We start from the raw sequence: 13,995 nt of genomic DNA, 5'->3' as shown, positions 1-13,995 counted from the left end.
TGAGTCACCTCAGGCCAAACAACCAACAGGGAGGGAACACAGCCCCACCCATCATCAGACAAGCGGATTAAAGTTTTACTGAGCTCTGCCCACCACAGCAACAGCCAGCTCTACCCACCACCAGTACCTCCCATCAGGAAGTTTGCACAAGCCTCTTAGATAGCCTCATCCACCAGAGGGCAGACAGCAGAAGCAAGAAGAACTACAATCCTGCAGTCTGCGGAACAAAAACCACATTCAAAGAAAGAGAGACAAAATGAAAAGGCAGAGGACTATGTACCAGAGGAAGGAACAAGAAAAAACCCCAGAAAAACAACTAAATAAAGTAGAGAAAGGAAACCTTCCAGAAAAAGAATTCAGAATAATGATAGTGATGATGAGCCAGGACCTTGGAAAAAGAATGGAGGCAAAGAGCGAGAAGATGCAAGAAATGTTTAACAAACACCTAGAAGAATTAAAAAACAAACACATAGAAGAATTAAAGAACAAACAAACAGAGATGAACAATGCAATAACTAAAATGAAAAATACACTAGAAGGAATCAATAGCAGAATAACTGAGGAAGAAGAACGGATAAGTGACCTGGAGGACAGAATGGTGGAATTCACTGCTGTGGAAGAGAATAAAGAAAAACGAATGAAAAGAAATGAAGACAGCCTCAGAGGCCTCTGGGACAACATTAAATACAACAACATTCGCATTATAGGGGTCCCAGAAGGAGAAGAGAGAGAGAAAGGACCCAAGAAAATATTTGAAGAGATTATAGTCAAAAACTTCCTTAACATGGGAAAGGAAATAGCCACCCAAATCCAGGAAGGACAGAGAGTCCCAGGCAGGATAAACCCAAAGAGAAATACACAAAGACACATAGTAATAAAATCGACAAAAATTAAAGACAAAGAAAAACTATTGAAAGCAGCAAGGGAAAAATGACAAATAACATACAAGGGAACTCCCATAAGGTTAACAGCTGATTTCTCAGCAGAAACTCTGCAAGCCAGAAGGGAGTGGCACGATATATTTAAAGAGATGAAAGGGAAGAAACTACAACGAAGATTACTCTACCCAGCAGGATCTCATTCAGATTCGGCAGAGAAATCAAAAGCTTTACAGACAAGCAAAAGCTAAGAGAATGCAGCACCACCAAACCAGCTCTACAACGAATGCTAAAGGAACTTCTCTGAGTGTGGAACACAAAAGAAGAAAAGGACCTACAAAAACAAACCCCAAACAATTAAGAAAATGGTAATAGGAACATACATAATGACAATTACCTTAATTGCGAATGGATTAAGTGCTCCAACCAAAAGACACAGGCTCGCTGAAAGGATACAAAAACAAGACCCCTATACATGCTCTCTACAAGAGACCCACTTCAGACCTAGGGACACATACAGACTGAAAGTGAGGGGATGGAAAAAGATATTCCTTGCAAAAGGAAATCAAAAGAAAGCTGGAGTAGCAATACTCATATCAGATAAAAGAGACTTTAAAATAAAGAATATTGTAAGAGACAAGGAAGGACAGTACATAATGGTCAAGGGATCAATCCAAGAAGAATATATAACAATTATAATATATACGCACCCAATATAGAAGCACATCAATACACAAGGCAAATGCTAACAGCTATATAAGAGGATATTGGTAGGAACACAATAATAGTGGGGGAATTTAACACTTCACTAACACCAATGGGCAGGTCACCCAGACAGAAAATTAATAAGGAAACACAAGCTTTGTCCATTTGGGATGGGATGAATTGGGAGATTGGGATTGACATATATACACTAATATGTATAAAATAGATAACTAGTAAGAACCTGCTGTATAAAAAATAAATAAAATTAAATTAAAAAATAAAAAAATTGCTCTTCCCTGTATTCTGTTTCTTGTTTCTACAATTTGGTAATCATTTTCTTTATTTCAATTCAATAAATATTTCTTCAATAACGTACCAGGTCTGTTAGGCCCTAGGAATAGTAGATGGGGTATGTCATTTTCACATGTATGTGAAATATTAATTTATATATGAAAATATGTGAAAGACATACGAAGTATTCATATATATAACAACAGAATTGATAGATGCTGTATTAACTATATGAAAAAAGTGCTATGGGAATCCTAAAGAGGAAGATGTGAAGTGAAACTTGATCAATCATGTTAGAGGAAGAATGGAATTATCTTTCTTCTCTCTATAAAAATATAAAATATGAAGAGGCAATCAAAGAAAACATAGTCAAAAAAAGTAGAAAATAAGTATTATAGAGACATGTGGAATAGCTAATTTATAAAAATATTGTTATTTTTCTGGATTTAGGGATGTTTGTATTATTTGTTAGCTTCAAAAATTTTGTAGATAGTTGTGTTTTTTTCATTTCAAATATTTACTTTCATGCCCAATTTTGTATTTTTTAATTAAAGAGGTTCCCCCTCACCCTATAAACTTCAGGTGCCCCACCAGCTGAATCCACTGGAGGTTCTGTAATTTGCTAGGATATGTCAGTGCTAAGGGCACTCCATCAGTGAGCAAAAATAGAGGGGAGAAAACTCTCTTGTGAAGCTTACATTCTAGCTGTGAGAGACAGACAAAACAATAATGTAATAAACAAGGAAATTAAACAGTATGTCAGAAGGTAAGTGCCATGGAAAAAGGAGAAGGGTTAAGGGGATGAGAGTGCAGGGCAGGGAGCATTGGGTGGCTGGTCAGAGTAGGTAAGCCTCATGGAGAAGCAAAGAATTGAAGGATCTGGTAATTGATAATATCAATGGAGTCTAGTTAAGTATATAAGTTTAGTGGTGCTTCGTTATTCTATTACTCAGGCCCCCAATTTAGAATATTTGAAGTAAAATAATTCCAAAGTCACAACAGTAGGAGGGTAAAGCAGTAACAGTTGGACTGGGGTTAAGAATTGAATAGCTGCATGGGACATTAATCTTAGAGACCGGTACTGAACGACAGAGGGACACTAAAACATCACTGGAAAATAATAAAATGGGGAATATTGTATTTACTAGAACTTCTTTGGAGCGGGGAAGTGAGACCCCCAAGTGGCACAGCTCTTAAGGAGATTCAGTCTGATGAACTGTCAGGTTGTATTGCGGGGTAGGGTGAGACAAATATGGATATTTCAGATATTTCAGAGACATATCTGAAATATTCAGGGCAACATAAGACTGAGTGCTGCCACCAAGAGTTGTCTTTCCCACCCTCCTCACCCACCTAGCATTCGATCTTTCCTCTAAATAAAAGTCGGGAAAACAGCCAAAAATGTAAGTTTAAAGTATATATTGTTAGTCTGCCCTAAAAATAATAAAAAAATGAGAATTGGACTTTAATTGTGAAAAATGTAAACGTTCTTAGAGCATCACATATTCTTTTTTATATAGGTAGCTGTTGTATAGTAGAAAGACAAACGGACAAGTCAGAACTGGATATGAGTTCTGACTCTGCCACTTAGCTGATTAGCCTTGGGCAAATCAGAAAGGGAAAAACTAAGATTTATCAACAATGAAACGGGGATAATAATAAGTTTCTTTTATGACAATTAGTGAGATAATTGTGTTTAAATGAACTTTTTAATCAACAAAGTATCAACCCACTTGTTTGTCATAATAATAAAGCTACAAGGTAGTTCATAGTTGCTAGGTAAGGATCACAGTTATGAGGTGTATAATAGTTCAAGTTGCAATTATCAACCAATAGTTAAGAGAGTGCAGAATGCTTTAAAATCCCTATTTATAGGCTGTCTTCATATAGCTTCAAGAAAGCAATCTAACACTCTTTAACATCTTTTACTAAGACGTTATAACAAGAGACACTTCTTGTACCTCAAAAGTAGAAGAGGTATTTTTTCTTACTAACTTGAATGAATACTGAAGGAATGACCCTTAACCGAATGAAGGTTCAGTATCAAAAATAACTGGCTGTTTTCCCCGAATTGTCGGCTAGGTAGAGTGATTCTTAAATGATACTTCTTGTCAGCAAGAAAGGTGATCCCAAGAATGAACAAAAATAGCCTCTGTTCAACAGCTGTGATGTCTATAATTTATAAGCTGTGATCATCTCTCATTGGATTGTCTTGGTGTCCAAGCAAGAATGGATGCATGTTTGTCATTTGTATATTTATCACTTCTCAGAAAACAAATTTTTGTTGCATCTTATTCTTTCTGATCAATACATTTTTCTCTTTACCTATAAATAGTGAGATGAGACTTACTGTTTGGGGAATGTGACCTTGAAACTCTACTGTCAGACACTAAGTTAAAAATGTTCAACAAATCCTTAAACATTTATTCCCAATCACTAAAGCACTAAAAGACAGGCGACACTGAAGAATAGGGCATGCAAGTTAGGAAAGAAAGAAGAAAAGAAGGAAGGGAGGGAGGAGGAAGCGATAATCACTTCATTTACTATACCTCGGCAGTCTTTAAATGCTCTGCCTGGATGTCACGCTTCTAGTTACCTCTTACCGGCCTTCTCCCCCCTTCAATCTTTACCTTTAATTTGTGTCCTTATATTGCTCTTGCTTTTCATAATTCTTTGTCCCTTAGGTATCTTACTTCCCATGCTCACCACATTCAGTTTTCCTCTCCATTTCTTTCACTGTTTCCCTCTTGTGCAGCTCTACCACAAACTATTCCTACTCTATATATTTATGTAAGTATGCGCTAAAATACAATCGAGCAAATATTGGGACTGATTGACCAGAGAACTTTGTGCAAACTAGTTAAAATTGAGAGCTCTGGGGGAGAGGGTCTCCTCCATCTCTAGGACAAAATAATTGAGAATTAGAAAGTACGAAGAGGAGGACCACTGAAGCCAGCACAGAATCGGGTTCTCTATTGCGCCGTGACCTGTATCAAAACACTCAGCCCGTGACTCAAGAAACTTCCTTGAGGCTCTCCTCCGACTGACCTTCGATCAATGCCCTTCCCCACCGTCTCCAGCCCCACTTCCCTTGGACCCACACGCTGCTTTTCACGTCCTTCTCTCCTCACACTTCAGGCCTGTTTCTTCTCCAGATTCTACTTCCATCTCTACATTCGCTAAGATTCGGCCCAAATCTCACCCTCTCTTTTCCACTTCCTCCGGTTCTCCTGCTCACGGGCCCCCTAACCCGGCTCCCGCCCTTGGGCCCCTCCCGCAGGTAGCTGGGCGCCTTCCTGCCCCTCACCCCTCCCGCGCACACCTGTCTGCCTCCAACCCTCCCCGCACGGAGCTCGGGCTCTCCCTCCACTCCTCCCGCAGCGCTCGGCTTCCCGCGCCCACCCCTGCCGCCCGCCCCGGGGTCTGGGCGCGCACACGCCCCCCGCCCCGCCCACCTGCTCTTGGGCCGCCCCCGCCCCCGCCCCCGCCTCGCCTGGTCCCCTGCGTCTCGGGCCCCCGCCCCCCCGCGGGCCCGCTGAACTGTGGGTAGGCGGCGGCGGCAGCACAGAAGAGCTCGCGGCGGCGGCGGCGGCAGCTGCGGCGGCGGCGGCGCGAGGCTGCGCGCACCGAACATGGCTGAGAAGCAGAAGCACGACGGGCGGGTGAAGATCGGACACTACGTGCTGGGGGACACGCTGGGCGTCGGCACCTTCGGCAAAGTGAAGAGTTGAGTACGCGCCGAGGCCGCCGCGCCGAGCTGCCAACCTCGCGGGAGGCCAAGCCCCGGAGCCCCGGAGCCCCGGAGCCTCGGAGCCCGGGAGCCCCGGGCCGCGGGCGGGCGGCTGGCAGCGGGTGGCGGGGCCTGGCGGCAGGTGGAGTGGCCCCGCCCGGGCCGCATGGAGCCTGGGGACCCCGGGAGGGCAGCGTGCAGCGCCTCGCCCTGCGGCAGCTGTGGGCGCCGGGCGAGGGGGCGCGGGCTGGGGCGCGGGCGTCGCGGGGTCCAGGGCCGGCGACCACCGCGCTTCTCCCGGCCGACCTCAGTGCCTTCCTCTGTGAAGCCGGGAGACTGTGCTGTAGGGCGAGGTGCCTTCCAGCTGGGAGGCTGTACGGATAGGACTGGGGAATGACCCACGTTCCTGATGGTGGTTTGCATTTCGTGCCAGGTGCCCAGTTAGGTGCTTCACGTGTGATCTCCTTTAATCCTTATAGCAGGTGCAGGTGTTATCTTCACCTTAAACGTGAGAAAACGGGGACCCCTGGGGTCTAGGAGTGCTCAAGGTCACACTGAAATTGGCAGAAGCGTGATGAAGGTCTAAAATGTCCTCTAATTTTGGCCAGGCTGGGCGGCTCCTGACATCCCGATTCTTTCGTTCTCCCAGACTCTGGGTTGGTGGGGATGACAGTTTAGGGGATGCTCCCGGGGCAAGAGCGGGGTGGGTCTTTCTGATGCCTGTGTGAAACGCTGGAATGTAGCTGGCTTGGGTCAGGGCTTAATCAGAACTGGGAGGTCTGAAGGTTGGTTGGTGTTTGTAAAATGGTTCTAGGAAGGCTTCTGGGATGGGGAGGACGGTGACAGGGATCTTGGAGTATGTAGGGCTGAGGCCAGAACTGCTAAGACATGCTCTGCTGAGGTCTGTATTCTTGGTGATGGGATCCCATTTTGGGTGTAGTAAAACAGGCTGGTTTTGAAATTTCTTTACTTCTTACTAGTTAAGTATTGAACTTTCCTGTTTTTCTTGTTAATAAGGATCACGTGGGATTTAATTAATTTGTCCTCTCTCCAGAACTAGAACGAGCTTATTAAAAATACTTCTCTTGTGATTGTTGCAAATCCAATATTATAAGTAAAATGTTTGCTTTTTTTTTTTTTTCTTTTTGCAGGGGAAATATTAGGTAGGCACTTTGGAGATTTTATTGAGGCCTCTTTCCTTAAAAAATCATATTTTAACCTTAAATCAAGGCTGTTAAATGGATAGAAGAGACTCGTTCATTCCTGTGGCAAGGATCAGCTCTTATTTACTTCCACGTGTCTGATACCCTTTCGTTTGTTCAGAAAACACTTATTGAGTGCCTACAATGTGCCAGGCATTGTTCTAGGTAATGGGGATACCCTAGGAACAAAATCAGATTAAAATCTCTCCTTTTGTGAAGCTTCTCTTCTAGTAGGGGAAGACAAACAATAATTGCAATATGTATATAAAATATTCAATATACAGTATTTTAGTGCTATTGAGAAAAATGAATCAGAAGGGAGGATAGGGAGTTTAGTGAGGTTAGCAATTTTCAGTAATGTTGTCAGGCAAGGCCTCACAGACAGGGTGGTATTTGTGTAAAGACCTCAAGTTTGTAAAATTCTTTGAAGTCCCATGAGGGCTGTGAAGTCCTGGCTTAGGTTTGAAAGACATTATAAAGTGGACAGTTAGGAGAATATATTTAGAATGAATATTGGAGGATCCAGGAATTGGATTAATGCCTGTGACATTACTAAGGACTGTTGTGTTTTGACGTTATACCCTCAAACCTTTGCCATCTAGACATGTACACTCTCCAGGTTATATAATGTACCCTACGCCCTTTCAAATTGTGTTAAAATTTTGTCCTTTTAAATTCTTCTGTAATCTGAATGTTGGCTAAAACACCCATCAGATCAATCGGTCCATTGTCATAGGACAACTTAAATATCTTTTGTATATATTCTTGAGCTGCTTCTAGGCACTTCTTAAAATACAAACCAACAGAAGGTACTTTGATTTGTGAGAAATCCTTTTCTTGGAGGACCCCTTCCCAGTGAGCAACCAACTGGAGGGGTGTTCCTAACACTATATTAGCACTTCTCCAAAGTTAGTCTGTGGTTTCCCATCCAAGGTTAGAATTAGTACAATTGCTTAATAAAAATTATATAAGTTGCTGCAGTCTAAAGTTACTCATTTACAGTTGACCCTGGAAAAACACGAGTTTGAACTGCACAGGTGTACTCCTATAGCAGACTTTTTTCACTAAAGACATACTACAGTGTTATACAGTCCCAGGTTGGTTGACTCCTAGAATGCGGAATCATGGATACTGCAGGCTGACTGTAAAGTTAAATACAGGTTTTCAACTGCCTGGGGTTCAGTGCCCCTAACTCCAGTGTCGTTCAGGGTCACTTGTAATCCTTTAAGGGACTAGAAACAAAAGCACATGCATTTTAAACACAGCTTTATTCAGGTGTATTTTACATATCATAAAATTCACCCATTCCAAGTGTACAATTCATTGATTTTTAGTAACTACCGAATGGTACAGCCATCATCATAAATCGATTTTAGCACATTTTCATCACCGCAGTAAGATTCCTCATGCCCACTTACAGTTAACCCTAAGCCCTAGGAAACTGCTGATCTGTTTTCTGTCTGGATAAATCTGCTTTCTCTGGACATTTCTTATAAATGAGATCATTCAATATGGAGTCTCTCATGTCTGACTTCCTTAACAATGCTTTTGAGGTTCATGCATGACATGGCATGTGTCAGTAGTTTGTTCCTCTTTATTGCTAAATAATACTCCATTGCATGAGTATGCCACGTTCTGCCTATGCAGTCACCCGTTGATGGCCATTGTTTTCCATTTGGGGCTATTACAAATAATGCCACCACAAACGTTCACATGCAAATGTTTGTGTGGACATATGTTCTCGGACACATTGGGTAGATACCTAAGAGCAGAATTGTTGGGTCATATCATGGTTTTATTTTTAGCTTTGGGGGAAACTGCAGACTTTTCCAGAGTGGTTGTACCATTTTACAATCCCACCAACAATGTATGAGGGTTCTTATTTCTCCAAATCCTAAGATTTGTTTATTGTCTTATTATAGCTGTTCTAGGAGGAGTGAAATGGTATCTCCTTGGGTGAAATGTCTGTTCATATATTTAGTTCATTTGTTGAGTTGCTTGTTGTAAGTTGAGTTTATAAGAATCTTTTTTTATAAATTCTGGATACAAGTCCCTTACTGCAAATATTTTCTCCAGGTCAGTTGTTTGACTTTTCATTTTCTTAATGGTGTCTTTTAAAGTATAAATGTTTTGAATTTTTATGAGGTCCAGTTTATTGACTTTTTTCCTTCTATGGACGATGCTTTTGGTGTTATATTTAAGAAATCTTTGCTTTGGGTTTCAAGGATTTGCTCATATTTTTTTTTTAAATAAATGTTTTATTAGCTCTTACATTTACGTCTATGACCCATTTTGAGTTAAAATTTGAATATGATGTAAGATGAGGTTCTAAGGCCAACGTTTTGAATATGGATATCCAATTGTCCCAGCACCGTTTGTTGAAAATACATGCATTTTTATTTGGTATAGAGTTAGACTTTGTAAATTTAATTTCTACTGAAAAACTTAGTAGTAAATGATTTATTTTATATGGCTGTAAAAACATGGAAATGGAGGAGTGATGAATATTTTATGTGCCTTCTCTCTTAACTGTTGTTATTTACAGATATTGAAAGTTTAACTTCAGTTGTTGATGTATCAATTTACAGACCAAAGTTAGGTACAGTAAACAAAAATGGAAATAACTAGTTTTCATTTAATAGTACTGGTTTCAAGCTATTTTTAAAAAGCGTATGGAAATCCTTCTATTTGTTGATAAATCATTGAAGCCTTATTTAAAATATTTTAAACTGATTTTTCTCCATTGTTCTAGTGTAAGAGTACAAGGGGAGTGCTTATGGAAACAGATTATGTGGGCTGACAGGGTTTAGAAGTAATGCTTTTTATCTACTTAATTTTTTTTCTGTATATTGATTGTTTTGGTTCTTACTCTTTCCAGGGTAAGGTAGAACTTCTGTTTAAGAGCTCTTGTAATTAGACTTGCTCGGTTCTTATCTAAATAATGAACGTGATAGAAATTCTAGAATAGATCTGGTGTTTGTTTTATACACTGGTTGGAGAAAAAAAAATGTTTTTAATATAATGGTAATTATTTGTTTAAAAAAAAAGCCTGTATTTTTGAGGTGAGGACTGGTAGATTTGGTTTATGAAATAATTACTCTTTATTGGAATTGTACAACATAGGATCCTTTGTAGTCAAAGTAGCCTTTTCTAGTCAACAGGGTCTCATCAAGGCATTACTTTTTCTGTTTTTCAGATAGTTATGTGCATGCCTCACAGAATAGGCTTTCAAGAAATTAAGTAAATATTTTATTAATGCCCCACTTATTTTTTAGATAACAGGAAAGATAAGCAAATGGAAAAATTTTTATTAATTTTTTTAAACAAGTAGTGTTACTTTTTTGAAATGTAAGTAGCAAGTCCTAATTGGTAAATTAGATTTTGGACAACTACCTGGTCAGTTGGTGGGCCTCAGAGTTACACCTATGGTATTTGGGGCCCACACTGGCATTGTTTTTGACTCTCATGTAGTATCAAGGCCCTAAACAAGACATTTAACCTCTCTGGGCTTTGTTTTCTTCTTCTCCTAAAGCACGGCACTAGAACGTGAAATTTGTGAGGTCTTTTACAACTTATTTTTTAAAGATTTAATTTCAAAAAATGGGAACGTTTAATTGTTTCTTCTGGCTTAATGGAAATTTGAATTACCGAAGACCAGAGCTGAAATAAAGATGTAATATAAAGCAAAAGAAAAGGGAAACACATTTGTAACACTTTAGTGATAAAAGCTACAACTTGAATCAGTTCTTACTATGTTTACTATATATGCAATTGATTTTTATTTATTCCCCAGAGTAATCCTGCATTTGATATTATCTCCATTTTACTAATGTAGATATTGAGAATCAGCTACTTTAAGTAATTTGCCCAAGGTCATGGTGCTAGTAAGTGGCAGAAATGGCAAACTCAGGGTTCTCTGATGCAAGTCTGTGGTATATGGAATGGAAAGTAAAAATGCATAGTGTGATATCGTGTGAGTTTCAAACCTACAAGGATATAAGTTTTACATGTCCATAGATACTTATCAAGGATTAAGAAAATGAGATTTAAATGTATTTATTTTAATCCAAATTTACAGCCAATAACAGTTTTTTTGAAACTCCATATGGATGGTTAAAAATTATATTTTCATATAAATTTTACTCTGGTGCCTTAATCCATTCCATTTTTTACATGATAAATTTACTGAATTCTGACAGTTTTAACCCAAATTTTAAAAAATACCAGGTATTTCAGGGTTCCCCCCCCATTATGAAAATAACCTTGACTAAAGATTACCAGTAACCTTTAGTAAACAGACTAAAGAGAATTTGTAAAAAAAAATAACTTGATGTTCTAGGAAGAAAGAACATTGGTTTAGGAAGGCATTAGCTGGGGATTTTAATTCCATACCACAGCCAGTTATATGAATTTAGGAAAACCATTAAACTTCTCTGAGCCTGTTTCCTCCTTTGTAAAATGGCAATAACAACACTTGGCCTACCTGCTTTCTAGAATTTTTTTGAGGATTAAATGAGTTGAGGCACTAAAATGGCTTTAAAAAATAAATTGCCGTACAAATAGATGGCACTGTTGTGGAGATGACTAGATACATGGCCATTGTGAGTGAATCCTGTACCCTGTGTGAGGTGTTAATAAGTGTTTGCTGATTGCAATTCTGATTGCAACATTGAGACAGAGCTTTTATAATCTGCCCCTATTTTTTGGTTGCCTGCATTGGAAAGTTCCCAATGACTAATTCATTTGTGCTATATGATAATTATTAATGTTTATATTAAAAATGCAGTATCTTTTTTGGTTAAGCCATGAAATTTGTTTTTTCACAAATATGGAAAATGAATAAAATAAAAATGAAGTGGAAATAACTGAATGTTCATGTAAGTTGCTAGCTGAACTGATTTTACTTTTGAAAATATGCAAATTCTAAACAACTGTTAAACAATACTTCCAAATAATGAAGCTATATATTTTCTGAAATACTAGAACATTAGTGTTGGAATGAAAATCAATTCATCGTATCTCTCAAACAATTAAGTGAACAGTGTGCTATTTAGGGTTTTGTTTTTTGTTTTTGCTGATCTATATATTGTTTTTTATGATTTCAACATAGGTAATTTTGTCCTTAGTGCTGCATGGATTTTGTTCATTTTGTGTAATCCATTGACTCTCAAAAGATATTTTTCCATAGGAAACAATGTTATAAATGATGGATAGATTTCAGGTGAAGTCCACAAAGGCAACATGGTATATAGTATAGAGAGCACTGGATTTTAGAAGGCCTGGTGTGGAAGTTTGCTGTTATATAAGCCAGCTATGCGGCCTTAAGCCAAAGTCACTTGATCTCTGAAAAAGGGAATAAGACTGTATGTTCTTTTATACTGTTGAGAGTAGTACAGGAGAAAATGTAGGTGAAAAGATACAAGTACTTAACTTTTAAGTACTTTATATATACTTGGGTCCTATTATGTACTTAAACCTGTAATTTGCTGAACTCTGAGAACAATCTGTGATCTGGTTCTGAGACCAGAATTTATTTGATGATGATGAGGAAGAGTTTACTATCTCCTGTTTTATCTTTCCCTGGTCTTCTTTCCTATTTCATTTGAATATGTTCATTAATCTAATCCTCTAGACACTGCTCACTTATCACCATCTTCTGTACACCATGTGTATGCATGCAATGCATATATGCAAACATGTAACAGATGTATATTCCAGGTCTCATGGTTGTGATCGTAGAACTCTTGGAAGAAGGAGGCAGAGCTGGAACAGGGAGGAGGATGTGAGCAGCAGTTGGCAGTTTTTACGTGTGGCTTGTTGTCAAGGTTCTACTTACAGTAGAACCAAAATAATACATGCAGTTCATTTTTTGTAGAACTATGGAAAATGCAGACTCTGAACTAAAAACGCCTTTCTACAAACTTTCTCCTAACATATTTATGTAAATTAGAAAGGATTTTTGTAATTGATCATGTACTGAGGAAATTACTTCAGTTCTGTGGACTCTCTCCCTTTCCCATGCTGACACAGCACTGCTTTATCTAGGTTTTTTTTGTTTTTTGTTTTGTTTTGTTTGTTTGTTTGTTTTTTGTAAGAACATGCCAAAATATTCACTTAACTCGTGGTCCATGTTAGCCTTCCTTAAAGCATTTCGTACTGTTTTGTAATGATAACACTGCCCCATTTATTCTGAGATTCCTGTGGTTTCCTTGATAGAGAAAATATTTTATAGAGAAAGCAGTTAATTTTTTGAAGCCAGGTAGGTAATTTAATTGGATCTAACAGAAGATCTAATCTCAAATCCTTCAAGAGATAATGAGAAAGTGGGGGCACAAGACCCCTAAAATACTGAATGGATTATGAAAGTGAGAGCCAATCTCCCTAGTATCTTTATTAGATGCAAATATAAGAGCAAACACTTTGAATCAACTTGGATAGATTTTTATCTCTTATTTAAACCATTGAAATGCATGTGCAAAGTAATGTGTTTATTTTGAAAGGTGGTGAACCATTTTATTTTTAGTTTGGTGTTATTAAGGAAAGAATTTGAGGCAGCTCTTATCTCTGCTAATAATAGAAACCTTCACCCCTTCAAGGGAACAGTATTCTTGCTTAAGTGGTGTCTTATGGTTAACAGTGTTTGCCTCTGATAAATTTTACTGTATTTCTTTTGGTGGTGCTTTAGTTTTTAAAGTGTTAATAATTCTTTTTTTAATTTGCCCTTAGTTTTTTTAAATAGCCTTTTATATAATCATCAAATCTTGCTGTAATGTCTCTTATCCTGAATGTTTATGTATCAGTTTATTAAAATACGTTTTTTAGAATCTTTTTTCTTCATAGTATTTTGTACATTTTACACGCTATTAAAAACATAATGAGCAGTATGTTCTCATTTAACATCTCTCAATTTCTAAATTATAAATTAATTATGTTATCTAGCTATCATAATTGAAAATAATGGAATTAAAATTTTAAATATACCATAAATTTTTCTAAATTCTTACTTTACTTGATAAATACCATAAGTATTAGTTATTTAATTTTTGTTTTTAATGTGTTAGAGCATAACTTGGTACCATATGTATTCCATAATTGACTTCAGTTCTTCCAGATTTAGTTAATGAAATAATAGAACGAATATATATTAGGCATCTACCATGTTTAGTCATATTGGATTTTAAGCAAACTA

General features: G+C 38.3%; 1 protein-coding gene across 6 annotated transcripts in view; it reads left to right on the top strand.

Annotated features, from left to right (window-relative positions):
- Positions 1–5,454: 5,454 nt before the first annotated feature.
- PRKAA2 (protein kinase AMP-activated catalytic subunit alpha 2) overlaps positions 5,455–13,995 on the top strand; it is a 95,064-nt gene continuing 86,523 nt past the window's right edge. For 2 of the 6 annotated variants that reach the window (XR_016395201.1, XM_022575779.2), the window contains exon 1: positions 5,456–5,600. Coding sequence is in view for 1 of the 6 variants with exons in the window: in XM_022575779.2 (XP_022431487.1) it covers positions 5,507–5,600 (94 nt within the window). In the remaining 5 variants the exon portion in view is untranslated. Of the gene's footprint in view, positions 5,601–13,995 lie in introns of all 6 variants that reach the window. The other 4 variants (XM_089922008.1, XM_089922004.1, XR_016395202.1 and 1 more) reach the window with 3 other exon arrangements.

The sequence above is a fragment of the Delphinapterus leucas genome, chromosome 1 (genome assembly GCF_059928025.1).
Source record: "Delphinapterus leucas isolate spDelLeu-1000000601 "Yukka" chromosome 1, BTC_Dleu_Yukka2, whole genome shotgun sequence".
In the NCBI taxonomy this organism is placed as follows: Eukaryota; Metazoa; Chordata; class Mammalia; order Artiodactyla; family Monodontidae; genus Delphinapterus; species Delphinapterus leucas.
Note: the sequence above shows the minus strand (reverse complement) of the source record. Positions and strands in the feature narration are given on the sequence as shown.